The sequence below is a fragment of the Ovis aries genome, chromosome 3, assembly GCF_016772045.2.
Source record: "Ovis aries strain OAR_USU_Benz2616 breed Rambouillet chromosome 3, ARS-UI_Ramb_v3.0, whole genome shotgun sequence".
Classification (NCBI taxonomy): Eukaryota; Metazoa; Chordata; class Mammalia; order Artiodactyla; family Bovidae; genus Ovis; species Ovis aries.
Genome location: NC_056056.1, coordinates 213,482,513 through 213,499,351, shown reverse-complemented (window position 1 = coordinate 213,499,351; position 16,839 = coordinate 213,482,513). Strand labels below are relative to the sequence as shown.

General features: G+C 38.3%; 1 protein-coding gene across 44 annotated transcripts in view; it reads right to left on the bottom strand.

The window, feature by feature from the left end:
• The window catches only part of WNK1 (WNK lysine deficient protein kinase 1), a 128,784-nt gene that overhangs the window by 44,082 nt on the left and 67,863 nt on the right, over positions 1 to 16,839 (bottom strand). For 43 of the 44 annotated variants that reach the window (XM_042247675.2, XM_027968019.3, XM_027968018.3 and 40 more), the window contains exon 5: positions 1,661 to 1,749. In XM_042247675.2, coding sequence (XP_042103609.1) covers positions 1,661 to 1,749 — 89 coding nt within the window. Of the gene's footprint in view, positions 1 to 1,660; positions 1,750 to 5,482; positions 5,794 to 16,839 lie in introns of those variants that run through there. The other variant, XM_027968035.3, reaches the window with a different exon arrangement.

Sequence of the window (16,839 nt, the reverse complement as noted above, 5' to 3'; positions counted from 1 at the left end):
TGATTATAGTTTTATTCAAGTTATGGAACATCAAAACAATCTCATTTATGAATAAGGGCTGAAAGTGATACTTTTTATTACTGGAGTATAACTGCCTTAAAACGTTGTGTTAGTTTCTGCTGTACAACAAAGTGAATCAGCTATATGTACACATACAGCTCCTTCCCTCTTGCGCCTCCTACTCTTTTAGGTCCTCACAGAGAACCCAGCTGGATTCCCTGTGCCATACACTAGCTTCCTAGTAGGTACCTATTTCACACATGGCAGCGTATATATGTCAGTGCTACTCTCCCTGGAAATGATACTTTTAAATGTGTTATATAGTGCTTGTATTAATAGTTAACCAAATTCTTGTATGTATGATCTCATCTGATTTCTGGTATCCAATGAGATACCATTTCCTGATCAGCAGGAAATGGATGGATTCTGAGAGAGACTGACCATCTTGCTCACTTATAAAAGTCATAAATCATAGAATCAAAACTCAAAGACCTTTTTATTTCTATAGTACATTACCTTCTAATATAGCAATTTTCCTTTACACAATAAATCCTCTCAATTCTTGGTTCAGCACCTAGTGTACTAGGCAAGCAGAAGTCTGATCATGGAACAGTTTCTCTAGATAAATGGTCTCAAAATACCAGTAATCTAGTAAACTGTTCCATCCAGACAAGAAACAAGAGTACCACATTCTATGACTGGAGACAAATATTCATTTATAGTTTTTCAAAAAAATGTTCTTAAAGAGATTAAGGCGTCTCCTTTTCAATCAGTGTATATAAAAACAGAAACCCAAACTAAATTTCTACTAAAAAGCCTTAAAGATCAAGATCTTAAGCTCTTCCAAATAACAAAGTTATGAAAAGAATATGAGACTGGAGAAGTGAAGATATGGAATTCTTTAATTTGGCTGAAATACCTGATCACTCACATTCTTCAAGAGGCAGATTATGTTCAATTCACACTTTGTACTAGTGGGTCTACTTTTTCTTCTGTGGAGGGTGACGGGGGATGGTGAAGGTAGATTATTTTTCAAAAACAGACACTGGACCTTTGCCATGCCTAACGGGTGATGAATCAGCTATATGGCACATCAGATACTTGCCACTCCTCTGAGAAAAGCCCTCTGTTAGCATAATGACTAAGCCAGATCTCCTCCCAAGCTCTGGGTGAAGTTGTCTCTTCTTACTCAAAGGAATTTTGACATTTTGCTCTTCTTCAATTCTGGCATAGCAACAGTAAATCAAGACCAGCATAGCTGAGTTGATTTTAAAGAGCCAAAATTTTACTTCATCTTTAGAATTCAACTGGTAAACAGCTAAGGAAAACATCTGCTGTATTAGGATAGAACCTAGTGAGTTTTATAAATCCTGTAGATGCTATAAGTAAGTAGCTCTTATTGAACATAGCAGCTACATTTAAGGTGGTTTTGGTTTATTCAAAGTCTACCAAACCACATTTTTACGATATTTCAGTATACTAAATCTGAATACTAGCTCCAGTGGATAGAACTTTACTTTCCAAGATATTACAAGACATAAACAGAGAAACTAAGCACAAGTAAAGTATTACATACACCTTAGGTTGAGGGTTCTATTCAGAGCATATTATACTTGAAGTTTCTGTTTAAGCAATATCCAGGTCAAAAGAGGCAACTTACCTTTCATCTTTGTTTTGCCGTATGCATCCTTCAATAATTTCCTTCACTTCAGGAATTGCTACTTTGTCAAAACTGGCTGGCTTCACCCCCTGAAAATCATAAAAATAGCAACAGAACACATCAAGGAAGGCAGGGACTTTGAACCTGAATTTCAACTTGCCTCCTAAGGTTCTACTAGACTGCCTTCTCACCATCCTGGCTTTTTCCTGGTTTGCCTGCAGGATCTAGTTCATGCAGGGTCAGAGCTGGGTAGTAGCAATTTAGCCCCTACAAGGTAACAATAGGGAACAGTTGAGACAGTGGAGTCACTTACTTCCATGGCCATGACACTGCTAGTGACAAAAGCAGGCTATCGTTAGCATCTTTTGCTGTGTTTCAGGTAATGGAACTTTTGGCTAAAACAAAGCCCAACTGTTCTAATTGGTTAGAAGATCTTCTGTTCAACCTTGTTCCCTAACACATTAATCAACATAACATGCAACTCTTGAAGAGAGAACCCACGTGTGGGCATGAATTCACATGCTTAGTCTGGCAGGTATTCTATCATTATAGTACTCCTTAACAAACTCAGTAAGAAGTGAAGAATTTAGACTGGCTTGGTATGGTAGCTGAAGAGCAAACTGTCTTGTACATATGAAAACATAAAATGACAATACATTAGACTCATCTGAAAGACAAACTTTCTAATTAATTTCAGAAAAAAATTTAACATCACTATTATATTAAATAGCACCATTGTAATACTGTAGAATTTTCACAAAAGGTAAATTTTTGCAAACAAAAATTTCAGCGGTGTGTGGAAAATGTATAGAAGATAGAAGAACAACAACCTACTCCTGTCTGAGAGGTGGTGTGGAGAAGAACATCTCATTATCTATTCCTGCCTATTCTAAGTCACACAGACTGAGCTGAAGTAGCAACACGATATACTTTCCAAGAGGCTCAGTAAGTCTATGACCACCTAACACACAGCAAGGAGGAGACAGGGAACAGGGACTAGAATTAATCACCTAATGTCTCGGTGACAATACATATTATTTGAATTTTTCCTCAATCTTCTTATTTTTCAAGTCTAGCTAAGTCTTCCCAACCAGTCCTTGTCTTCACATAATCATTCTAATAAAAACAAAAAACAATGTCATTGAAGGAAAAGCCTGCTTCAATTGAGCAAGCTGGCATGGTATGGCGTGGTATTTTAAATTAAAGCTAAAGAAAACAGGAACTGTTTTTTGTTTGTTTTTTTTTTAAGGATGATGCTCACTAAAAGTTCTCTGGTAGCAGAAACACTGGAGATTTTTATATTTGCTTTTAATTTTTACAATAACATGTTAAAGTATAAAGCAAACTTTTAAGATGCCATTTATAAATATAATGGGAAGAACAGTCTAAAATACTTTAAAAAAATAAGATACTGTGTATTATAAGTTCCTAGAACACTCACTGTTGGCAGAAAACTATCTGAAAGATTGTTCTTTGGTAAAATCAGACACTAATACACAGCTGGCCTTTCATGTAAGGACACTTCAAATATTATAGAAAAGAAGTTAAACAGGATATAGAACAGGATTAGAAAACATGTTCCCACTTCCATAAACGCACATGTTTTAGAGGAATGAGTCTGACCTGGCAACTCTACATATTGAGGTAATAAATCACACATATACTGACTGTATTAAGACTCTTCCTTTTCAATTTAGCACAGGCATACTGGAAGATGAAAGGAGGGAGCTTAAGACTTGAGTTAGGCGTGAGCTGGACAAGGAGAGGCAGCTCTGAGCTTCACTTCCCTGTCTAGCAAAGAGGGATGATACCTGTTTAACTATATTCATGGGAACTAGAATCATATGTGACTATCCAAGCTGAAAGCTCTGAATTATTAAGTTTGCTGACCTAAGGCACCTTTGACTTCAAAAGTAATCACCAAAGGTAATAAGGCTTAGAGTTTAAAAAAGCATACAATTCTCTTTGAAAAATAATCACCAAGATCCACAGTGAATATGCTTTCAGCTTTGGTTATCCTTAAAAATAATCCTCTTGTTAACCCTACCTATGCAGACAAACACATTCACAACAGGAATTTCTATTTACAGGTAGAAAAGCGAGTTGAACAGCCGAGATACCAGATCACAGTTGCAAAACCAGCAACTATGCATCATATAACACACTGACTACTAGGGTAAGCTGCTTTCTCAACGTATAGCCAAGATTCAGGGGCAGCAAACTCTGCACCACTACTGCACAAACTGCCACTGCCATATTCAGCTGCTGCTGCTGCCTTGAAGAACACTGCAGGCACTGAGACGGCCAATACAGGAGACAGTCCAGCAGCCTGTATTCAGACATCACCCAATGAAAAAGACAAGAAGAAATTTCACCAAGCACCAAGAAGTCAGGATTATCCAAATATCTATCAAAATATCTAACAGAGGTATTCTGAATCACGTGGAAAGAAGCAAGGAGATATAGGAATTGTATATTAAAAGTGACCCCCAAAAAAAGGTAAAAATAAGCATAAAACATCAATGACCTTGAATGTGACCTACTGAAGACATCGGGGCACCTGATGGAAAGCCACTTAAAATCAACAAGCACATGTTTCAATACACAAGAAGCATCATACTCAGAAGCTTCTTTTCTATCTAAGAGAACTGTTTTTTAAATAATTGATAATTTTTTAAATTAAAACATTGATTTAAGATTATTCTAAAACATGATTTAGGCACCAGACAGAACAATGATAAGAAAATGTTTTCATGATAATATTTCATCTTTTTCCCTTGAATTTGTTTACTTCAAAAAAGATGATTAACTTAAGAATCTAAAAATCCTTCAAATGACATCTCTTTTCTATACTGTCTGATTTAGCCCCACACAGTCTTATTTCAGTCTTGTTCTGACCAGCAGAAGCAAAGTTTTGCTCATCTATTCTGAATGAGGTTCAAGAACACAAAACAGAAAAGAGTACTAAGGAATAAATTGAGCTAATGTTTTACACATAAGAAAACCTAAGTTGAGAAGACTGGCGCCCTTTCCCTTCACCCTTTCAGAGCTAGCAACCTGCCAACTCCAGAAACACTCTTCCTCACTGCTGTGATTCACAAGACCTCTCTTCAGGCAGAAGCGCCATAAAATGTTTCTTTGACATGAAACTGGCTTGTTATTCTGCATTACACATAAGTACTTCTTCAACAGCTAATGTATATCCATTTAAGACACCCTTGGAATTAAAATTATATATTCTCATAAATGAAACAAAAAGGTGACTTTTATGCAATTTTAAATGGAGAACAAAAAGAAAAAAACAACAACTGTGATTCTCCAAGGGTACATCAGAGTTGATATTAAAAAAAAAAAAACTTGACATGAATCTTTATAAAATATGTTGCTTTATTTAAACTAAGAAAAACTCCAAACATATATGTATCTCACAGAGTTTTTCTGTCAATTCTATATACTTATGCAGCTAATCTGATGGAAAAATAAAGTGAGTCATAATAAAAATTAAAGTGAGTCACAATATAGTATTCTCCGGTTCAATCTTCTAGCTCTTAAAAACTGTCAGCACTTGTTTCTTAAAAACTTAAGCTGCAGTCTGTGTCAGGGTAACATTTTTCTCTTCCTAAGAGTAAAAATTTTCCTAACCACTTAGAATTGAGCAAGTCTCCTTCCTCCTCACAGAAAATGCTGTATAAGTTAACTAAACTGCAGAACTAATCTATTTTGAAAAGCATTCTGAACTAACAATCCCAATACTTTAACTGAAACCTTCCATACATAAATATCACAACACACCTTTGGTATATATAGGAAATTCTTACCCACCTCATTTATACAATCCTTTTGAGAGCAGCAGCAGCAATGAGAATTTACGAAGACAAACACTGAGCAAAAATCTCTCTTTGTAAAATCCATCAGAAAAGGCAAAACAGACTTGTTAGAGGAAAATGTAGGGAGGGGATTGTATAGGATGTAAGTTAACAGGATAACTTAGCCCACAGCATAAGCAAGGCAGACATCAAAATCAGGCTGAAGTTGAATTTCCTGTTTAACACTAGCCATGCTTCTGCAACCCTCAAACATGGGTTTGCTCTGCTCAGCCAACAATCTCCTTATTACTTAGTGATCAGCCCTTTAAACACAACTACATGCTGAACAGCAGGCCATCTATTCTGCTACTCCTCCTCCTGCCTCTCCCCCAACAGCAGCAGGTCCCTAGACAAACAAGATTCTTCACCTGCTCAAAGCTCCACCCCTGCCATGTCCACAGGTTCTGCCTCCTTGACACCAGAAATCTATTTATCTAAACACCCTCTTCCCCCTACTCCTGTTGAAACTAAGCTTCAGAAGAAAATGGGGAATGAAAATGTAAACTCAGAATATACAGCCTAAAGAACACTGGACAAGAAAACCCCAGTACTGAGGTTGAGCTCCTAGTATATAGAGTTCAGCCTATAAATACCAAGTCTGTGTGACCAGGGCCATATTCTTTAAACTCACTTGAAAAGTGAGCGTAACAGTTCCTATTTACCTAATTTAGAAAGTGGTGACATCAAGGTAAACTGTCTTACCACGGTCTCATGGTACATTAAAAAAAAATTTAAACAGCTGCAAATGAGTACACAGAAGTGGTAAGAATTTATTCTTCTCCTTTTCCTTCCCTAAAAGGCTTAATATATAGGACTTCCCTGGTGGCTCAGATGGTAAAGCGTCTATCTACAATGCGGGAGACCCGGGTTCGATCCCTGGGTCGGGAAGATCCCCTGGGGAAGGAAATGGCAACCCACTCCACTACAATTGCCTGGAAAATCCCATGGACAGAGAAGCCTGGTAGGTTACAGTCCATGGGGTCACAGAGAGTCAGACACAACTGACCTAAAGACATCTCCATTTGCCAGGAAGAACTCATGGACCCAAATGACTACTGCTTTGACCCTGGTGATTAAGGAAAGGTTTTTCCTCATGGCATTTAACAAAGATGACAGAAAAAGCACTGCTCCTGGCAATGTTACAATGGGTAACATAACAAAGCATTGTCCCTTGTAATGTGGTAAGCCTGAACCCCCATTAAGACAGTGGATACTAAGGCTTCAATCACTCAGGAACAGTAGCATAATGGCTTAGAGGTTATTTGATAGGAATATCTCGACTCTAAAGGCTAGAAATGACTTAATTCTAACAATTTTCCTGCTCAACCTAATTCATCACTGCCAAGCACACTAAGTAGGCAGTGCAGAAGGCCAATACCGGTCCTAACTAGAGCATGCAGCCCACTACTACCTTTAACCTCAGTGTTTGAGCAAACCTGCTCAAGACTGTGATTAGATAATGAAAACGAAACAGAGGAAAACAGGGATCTTGTTCTCTGCTTCATAGGTTTATCAGATATAAGTATGTGAGAATGTTTTTAAACTTTACCGTGCAACAAACAAAACCAAAACTGAGGCAGCTTTTTTTGGACAAAGGTAAAATATAGGCACAAATATCTAACTCTGTGAAGACCAGCATTTTTAATACACCAAAATTAACAGTTTTCACTTTGTACAATAAAATACCATTCACATATGTGTAACAGTTTATAGGTCTAAATTGTCTGTCTCTTCAACTCTGCCTTTCTCTGGACTTCACCAATTTCTTTTAAAGGCATCATTATTTCCATGATCCAGAATAGAAACCTTACTCATTCTCAGATGCTTCTTCACAACATTTAAGTACTATTATTCTCTGGGAGCTCCTTAAACAAACAGAAACATTTAAAACAGCAGGTAACAGCAAGCTGCTAGCACTCCTACTTCCCCTCCAATGGCTAAAGGTCTCTGGCTGGACAAAAGGGAGATTTTTACTGGCTTCTTTGTTACTTCTCAACATCATTGCTTTTTCTGCATAACAACTGTGACCACCAATCCAGACTGACAACATCAGTTCAGTTCAGTTGCTCAGTCATGTCTGACTCTTTGCAACCCCATGGACTGCAGCACACCAGGCTTCCTTGTCCATCACCAACTCCCAGAGCTTGCTCAAACACATGTTTATAGAGTTGGTGATGCCATCCAAACATCCCATCCTCTGTCGCCCCTTCTCCTCCTGCCTTCAATCTTTCCTAGCATCTCTCTTTTCCAGAGAGTCAGTTGTCAGTTCTTGACATCAGGTGGCCAAAGTATTGGAGTTTCAGTCCTTCCAATGAATATTCAGGACTGATTTCCTTCCGGATTGACTGGCTTGAACTTGCAGTCAAAGGGACTCTTCTCCAACATCACAGTTCAGAAGCATCAATTCTTCAGCGCTCAGCTTTCTTTATGGTCCAACTCTTATATCCTTCCATGTCTACTGGAAAAACCATAGCTTTGACTAGACGGACCTTAGTCAGCAAAATAATGTCTCTGCTTTTTATTACACTGTCTAGGTTTGTCATAGCTTTTCTTCCAAGAAGCAAACGTGTTTTCATTTCATGGCTGCAGTCACCATCTGCAGTGATTTTGGAGCCCAAGAAAATAAAGTCTATCACTGTTTCCATTGTTTCCCCATCTATTTGCCATGAAGTGATGGGACTGGATGCCATAATCTTCGTTTTTTGAATGTTGACTTTTAAGCCAACTTTTTCACTCTCCTCTTTCACTTTCATCAAGAGGCTCTTTAATTCTTCTTTGCTTTCTGCCATAAGGATAGTGTCATCTGCATATCTGAGGTTATTGATATTTCTCCTGGCAACCTTGATTCTAGCTTGTGCTTCATCCAGCCCAGCATTTCGCATGATGTACTCTGCATATAAGTTAAATAGGCACATTTACAGTATACAGCCTTGAAGTACTTCTTTCCCAATTTTGAACCAGTCCATTGTTCCACGTCCAGTTCTAACTGTTGCTTCCTGACCTGCATACAGGTTTCTCAGGAAGCAGGTCAGGTGGTCTGGTATTCCCATCTCTTGAAGGATTTTCCACAGTTTGTGGTGATATGCACAGTAAAGGCTTTAGCACAGTCAATGAAGCAGAAGTAGATGTTTTTCTAGAATTCCTTTGCTTTTTCTATGATCCACCGGATGTTGGCAATTTGATCTCTGGTTCCTCTGCATTTTCTAAATCCAGCTTGAACACCAGGAAGTTCTTGGTTTACATGCTGTTGAAGCCTAGCTTGGAGAATTTTGAGCATTACTTTGCTACCATGTGAGAATGAGTACAGTTGTGTGGTAGTCTGAACATTCTTTGGGATTGCCTTCCTTCGGTATTGGAATGAAAACTGATCTTTTCCAGTCCTCTGGCCACTGCTGAGTTTTCTCAAATTTCTCAAATTTGCTGGCATATTGAGTGCAGCACTTTCACAGCAGCATCTTTTAGGATCTGAAATAGCTCAGCTGGAATTCCATCACCTCCACTAGCTTTGTTCACAGTGATGCATCCTAAGGCCCACTTGACTTCACACTCCAGGATTTCTGGCTCCAGATGAATGATCACACCACCGTGGCTATCTGGGTCATTAAGATCTTTCTTGTATAGCTCTCTGTGTATTCTTGCCACCTCTTCTTAATATCTTCTGCTTCTACTGGTATTCCATCTCATTTCTGTCCTTTATTGAGCCCATCTTTGCATGAAATGTTCCCCTAGTATCTCTAATTCTCTTGAAGAGATCTTTAGTCTTTCCCATTCTATTGTTTTCCTCTATTTCTTTGCATTGATCACTTAGGAAAGTCTTTATCTCTCCTTGCTATTCTTTAGAACTCTGCATTCAGATGGATATATCTTTCCTTTTCTCTTTTGCCTTTAGCTTCTCTTCTTTTCTCAGCTATCTGTAAGCCCTTCTCAGACAACCATTTTGCCTTTTTGCATTTCTTTTTCTTGGGCATGGTTTTGATCACTGCCTTCTGTACAATGTTATGAACCTCCATAGTTCTTCAGGCACTCTGTCTATCAGATCTAATCCCTTGAATCTATTTGTCACTTTCACTGTATAATCCTAAGGGATTTGATTTAGGTCATACATGAATAGTCTAGTAGTTTTCCCTATTTTCTTCAATTTAAATCTGGTTTTTGCAATAAGGAGTTTGTAATTTGAGCCACTGTCAGCTCTGTCTTGTTTTTGCTGACTGTACAGAGCTTCTCCATCTTCGGCTGCAAAGAATATAATCAATGTGATTTCACTATTGACTCTCCAGTGATATCCACGTGTAGTCATCTCTTGTGTTGTTAGAAGAGGGTGTCTGCTATAACCAGTGCTTTCTCTTGGAAAAACTGTTAGCCTTTGCCCTGCTTCATTCTGTACTCCAGGGCAAAAACTTGCCTGTTAGAGGTATCTCTTGACTTTCTACTTTTGCTTTCCAGTCCCCTAGGATGAAAGGGACATCTTTTTTGGTGTTGGTTCTAGAAGGTCTTGTAGGTCTTCATCTGTATCTGTCAACATCTCACCTCCTTAAACTAAGACCAAGTTAAGATGGGCTTCACTGCTGCTTTTCTCTCCAGTATTTATTTTACACTATGGCCTGTTCAATCACCTAGCTTCATCCAATCATCTGACACTTAACCATTTCCAATTGTCTGATATCATTTAATTCGCATCACATGACTCAAATATGGTTAATAATTCCCCACACTTACAAGATGGCCATAGGATCAGAGAGCTAGAAAGAATCTGAGCTAGAGACCCTACCTGCTCACACAAGACAACTGTACATCAGAGAGATTAATGCCATGTCAAGGTCAGAATTCAACACCTCATGGAACCTACGAGGACTCATGTCCAGTCCAGTCTGGTATGTATCAGACACCTACTAGATACACTGCATCAGCAGCAGCACGTAGAATACAACAGAATATATTCTAGGGAGTAAGGCCTAGTCAATGGTAAAGTAAAAACGATACTCCAGATTCAATAATGTCTAGTTCAATGTTTCAGTCCATATTACGGTACTTTTAGTTAACTTAATCTGGGGCAGAAAGCCCTCACAAGCCAACTTCTACCTATTCCTATCTCAAGTAAGTCTAGTGAAACTGGCTACTTTTTCACTGAATACTTCACATTTTCACAAGCCTATTCTTTCTACTGCCCCCTTTTTTAGTCAACTGAGCCCTACCTCAGTATCAAGGTACACCTCAAACCACCCAGAGACAGGGAACTACAGTGTATCTGTATCGATCTTCTGGCACACAGATTACCTACAAGATCCCAGGAAGCTCAACTCTGTATACTGCACTTAAAGCACAGCAGCAACCATCTTTCTACATCCTATCAGTTTTTACTTGTAGTCTAATGCTGTGAGAATTCCAGATCAACATTTAGTTGGGATAAGTAAAATTAGTTTTTCTGAGAAATTCTCTAACAAGGATTCCAGGGCTATTGTTTAGCATCTAAAATGTTGAGAATGATTTCCAACTCTGTGGTTTAAGAGTAATGGTCTGATTTATTATGTCTGAATATTAACACCCTTTAATATTAATCAAATCACAGGAGAGTATTAGAATCACTTTGAAAATCATGCAAAATGTTTCCAGGATACACTAGATGATACACAAAGTTTTTGCTTATGTGTGTAATCTAAATTTACTGGATGGAAATAGGAATAAAATTTATAAAGCAACCATTTCAGCTAATTCCAAGTGGATTTAGATCTCTGGGATATCACAAAAAAAATTCCAACTGCTAAAGAAAAAAATACAAAGTCTTTCTCAACTTTTCAATCCCTATCTAATCAGGAATCAGCTTCACGTGTTTCTGTAAAAAAAGTAGGCTGAAATGCAATCTGTTATATAAAGACCAAAAGGAATTTCACTCCAACTGCTTTAATTCTGTTTTTCCCAGAAAGAATGTTCAAACCTTGCAATCCAAAGGCTAATGGAATCAGTGACAAAGTCAAATTACACAAACAAAGTAATTAAAAATCCCCATTATTTCTACCTTGGTTGTCAGAAGGCTGGATTCAGCCAGATTCTTACTGGTATGAACCATTAGTTTACAGGAATTTGAACAAACCTTATGATCCCACTGGAAAACAAGCCTTTTCAAACTCCCTACCAAATCTGACTGGCTCTATCCAAGGCAATTAGCTGACCACCTGATTCCCTGAGGCTGATTACTCTCTGGATCCATGGGAGCCTGTGCACTGCTCCAAACACACATACACTATCCTCCACATCAAAAACTGATGCCACTGCAACTCCTTTACTCACAGACAAAAACTAGGCTAAGTACATCAGCACTCTTATTTGGATCTTTTTACTGCCAGTGGTGGGAAATTTCAAGACAACTTGAAGTTTTTCTCTTTTGAACAGGGGCTCAAACCTATGACACCAATGTTAGAATTACCGATCTCAGACTCAAGGCTGTGTATTGTCACCCTGCTTATTTAATGTCTATGCAGAGTACATCATGCAAAATGCTGGGCTGGATGAAGCACAAACTAGAATCAAGGTTGCCAGGAGAAATACCAATGACCTCAGATATTCAGATGACACTACCCTTATGGCAGAAAGCAAAGAATTAAAGAGCCTCTTGATGAAAGTGAAAGAGGAGAGTGAAAAAGTTGGCTTAAAAGTCAACATTCAAAAAACGAAGATTATGGCATCCGGTCCCATCACTTCATGGTAAATAGATGGGGAAACAATGGAAACAGTGATAGACTTTATTGTCTTGGGCTCCAAAATCACTGCAGATGGTGACTGCAGCCATGAAATTAAAAGACGCTTACTCCTTGGAAGAAAAGCTATGACAAACCTAGACAGTGTAATAAAAAGCAGAGACATTACTTTGCTGACTAAGGTCCGTCTAGTCAAAGCTATGGTTTTTCCAGTAGACATGGAAGGATATAAGAGTTGGACCATAAAGAAAGCTGAGCACTGAAGAATTGATGCTTCTGAACTGTGATGTTCAAGAAGACTCTTAAGAGTACACTGGACTGCAAGATCAAACCAGTCAATCCAGAAGGAAATCAGTCATGAATAGTCATTGGAAGGACTGATGTTGAAGCTGAAATTCCAATACTCTGGCCACCTGATGCAAAGAACTGACTCATTGGAAAAGACCCTGATGCTGGGAAAGAACAAAGGTGGGAAAAGAAGGGCAAGACAGAGGATGAGATGGTTGGATGGCATCACCAACTCTATGAACATGTGTTTGAGCAAGCTCTGGGAGTTGGTGATGGACAAGGAAGCCTGGCGTGCTACACTCCATGGCGTCACAGAGAGTCGGACACATCTAAGCAATTGAACTGAGCCGAATCCATGTACTCTCACGTTTTCTCCCTTGAAATCTAGGGGGAAAAGTTTAAAAACAAAGGCAAGCAAATGAATAAATTCTAAGGTTTGTATTAGTTAAGAGATGCTTTAAATGGATTTTAAGATTAAATCAAAAATGGATTAAATTCCATTTAACATGGATTTTAAGCGTGCATTCAACATGCATAATATTAAGAATTTCTGATCCTACAGTTAGTATTTCTCCTTCATGTCCTTGGGAAAAATGCTTAACCCCTGAATCTATTTTCTTACCTGTGAAATGAAAGTATTATCTACTTATCAGAATACAAAAGATAATAAATGCTAGCTCATTTGCACTCATTTAAAAATTGGTGTTAAGTTCATTAAGCACATTTTAAACACTGCTGTTTGTTGAATGTCACTAGATAAAAGAATTGAACAAGAGACAGCTTATTTTACTACCTGCCATAATGATGCTAATAATAATGGTAATACTTAGTTCAGTTCAGTTCACTCACTCATTCGGGTCCAACTCTTTGCAATCCCATGGACTGCAGCACGCTAGGCCTCCCTGTCCATCACCAACTCCTGGAATTTACCCAAACTCATGTCCATTGAGTCGGTGATGCCATCCAATCATCTCATCCTCTGTCGTCCCCTTCTCCTCCTGCCTTCAATCTTTCCCAGCATCAGGGTCTTTTGGAATGAGTCAGCTCTTTGCATCAGGTGGCCAAAGTATTGGAGCCTAAGCTTCAGCATCAGTCCTTCCAATGAATATTCAGGACTGATTTCCTTTAGGATGGACTGGCTGGATCTCCTCGCAGTCCAAGGGACTCTCAAGAGTCTTCTCGACCACCACAGTTCAAAACCATCAATTCTTCGGTGCTCGGCTTTCTTCACAGTCCAACTCTCACATCCATACATGACTACTGGAAAAACCAAAGCTTTGACTAGATGGACCTTTGTTGGCAAAGTAATGTCTCTGCTTTTTAATATGTTGTCTAGGGTGGTAATAGCTTTTCTTCCAAGGAGTAAGCGTCTTTTAATTTCATGGCTGCAGTCACCATCTGCAGTGATTTTGGAGCCCCCCCAAAATAAAGTCTGTCATGGTTTCCACTGTTTCCCCATCTATTTCCCATGAAGTGATGGGACCAGATGCCATCATCTTAGTTTTCTGAATGTTGACTTTTAAGCCAACTTTTTCACCCTCCTCTTTCACTTTCATCAAGAGGCTTTTAGTTCCTCTTCACTTTCTGCCTTAAGGGTGGTGTCATCTGAATATCTGAGGTTATTGGTATTTCTCCCGGCAATCCTGATTCCAGCTTGTGCTTCTTCCAGCCCAGCGTTTCTCATGATGTACTCTGCATAGAAGTTAAATAAGCAGGAAGACAATATACAGCCTTGACGTACTCCTTTTCCTATTTGGAACCAGTCTGTTATTCCATGTCCAGTTCTAACTGTTGCTTCCTGACCTGCACACAGATTTCTCAAGAGGCAGGTCAGGTGGTCTGTATTCCCATCTCTTTCAGAATTTTCCACAGTTTGTGGTGATCCACATAGTCAAAGGCTTTGGTATAGTCAATAAAGCAGAAGTAGATGTTTTTCTGGAATTCCCTTGCTTTTATGATGATCAACAGATGTTGGCAATTTGATCTCTGGTTCCTCTACCTTTTCTAAATCCAGCTTGAATATCTGGAAGTTCATGATTCACATACTGTTAAATCCTGACTTGGAGAATTTTGAGCATTACTTTACTAGCATGTGAGTTAGGTACTGACTGCTAACTGTATTTAGGCACTTTTCTCATTTATCCTCACTACTAGTTTAGGCTCAGAGAAGTTAATTAACTTGCCCCAGGTATCACAGCCAGGAAATGGCAGTGGTGGGATCTGAACACAAGTAGACCCACCTCCAGAGCCCACTTCCTCCATGGCAACACTATGTTTCACTCCCTATAGTTCTGTATTTATGCATTCATCTCACAAATATTGAGTGCCTTGTATCCACTGGCTCTAAACACTAGGAATATAGCCAAGAATAAGCCAAATAACACCACCAGCCCAAGAATGTGTTCTAATTGGGGCTTTAGGTAAACACGGTGAGGTTGTGACAAAAGTCATAAAAAAAAAAAGAAAATCATATGGAGACAAAAGTAAAGTGTGTGCACTTGTAAGGTCATTTTAGATGGATGGACAGGGAAGGCCTCTCTGAGCAAGCACAGAGAGTAGAACCTGAATGCAATGCATGTGTACAACAACGACACACAGCAGTTTATCATCAGTGCACCACAGAATATAATTATTCAACTGGTAAATTACACATCTCCACCCTTCACGTTGGCAGTTACACACAGGTTTGAAGGCCCTCAAGTCACAAACTGACACTGCACTAGACATTTATGGATTCAGTACAGAATTCTGATATGAGCAGGGGACATGGAATAACAGAATAACAAATAACCCTGTTATATTTTAGATATGTAATCATAGGCTATCCATTCTGAGCTTCAGACTATTTATTTACAAAATGTAGATAATAACACTAGTAAATCGCTCCTGGCCAGGGATGTTGGAAGAATTAAATTACATAATATATGCAAAGTGCTTAATGCAATGTCTGAGACTAGCATGTACATGTGTTAATATTTACACTGCTAACATCTGCTATTTACATGGCAATTGTACCACTGCAAGGTCAGACATGTAGTATACTATTTCAAGGTGTATTTCAGTGGAGTCATCACTATTGCTTATATAATCATATAAATCACTGTATAACCTAGGTACTTAAAACTCCCCATACATTTATCTCAGCACCCAAAACATGAAAAAAAAAAAAAAAAAGGCTAGAAAAATTTAAAAGGACTAATAAAAATTGCCCCTTTCATTTCTTCAATGGAAGTCAGAAGATGGGAATGGAGGTTGGTGAAACCAAGACAGCACTTCCCAAATAAGAAATATAATAATTGACAGTACAGAATAATGAACTGTAGATAATATGGAACTCAATTTTCACAGCTAAGAGGAAAAATAAAGAACAAGTAAATGCTTTCAGTATCCTCAGAAATTAAGGATTCCACAGTTCAACTGACTTAATACCTCAACTTTTCTGCAGCTTGACTTATTCACTCTTTTGCGTTTTTAAAAAGCAACTCCTGAATAAGACAGAAAAAAACGCAATTAAATAGGGTTGGATTTCGAAGTCAATTGTTTACTTATAATGTTAGTAAAAATGTTCCATGAACAATAGAACAAAAATTTATTCAAATAACATTTGCTATTATAATAGTCTTTTTTTTTTTTTTTTAATTTAACCAAAAATAAGGTATACAGACCTGGAAGGGACCTGTGGTCATCACTGTTCCAGCTCACACTTCTCAAACTTTAACATACACACAAAGTATCTTTGGATCTTGTGAAAGGCTGGTTTTGACCCAATCCGTCTGGGATAGGGCCAAAACTTTAAATTTTGGGGGACTGCACGTTGCAGAGCAAATATCTAAATAGTGATGTGAGAACTGATGAAGAACACATGAATAGATGACTTTATCAAATGCCTTTCTAATCCTGGAATTCTGACTCTATCCAAGTTACTGTTTTCTGCTTGATTTATACCAAGTAGTTTTCCCCATTTTACAGAATATATTGTGTATGTACATATATAAACTGTATCAGTAGGATAAAGTTAATATTTCTAAGGTGACCTTATTTGCAGGGTAAATTCAACTCCTCAAAACTTACTAGTGTCCGACTTGACTATTATCTGGGATTCCTTTAACTGAATTATTTATTCTTCAAAATATCACTGAGTACCTACAACACATTGAATGCTATGCTACAAACACAACACTGTAAGCAAAGATTTAATAAATCAGGCTCTAGGACAGAACCTTTTAAAACACTGTACATTTCACCCCTTCTGTTCCCAACTCCTCTCCAGGAGAGGGTGGCTATAGGTTCAAACAGTTTAAACAATGAGAAAAGAAGGAAGAAACTACAGAAA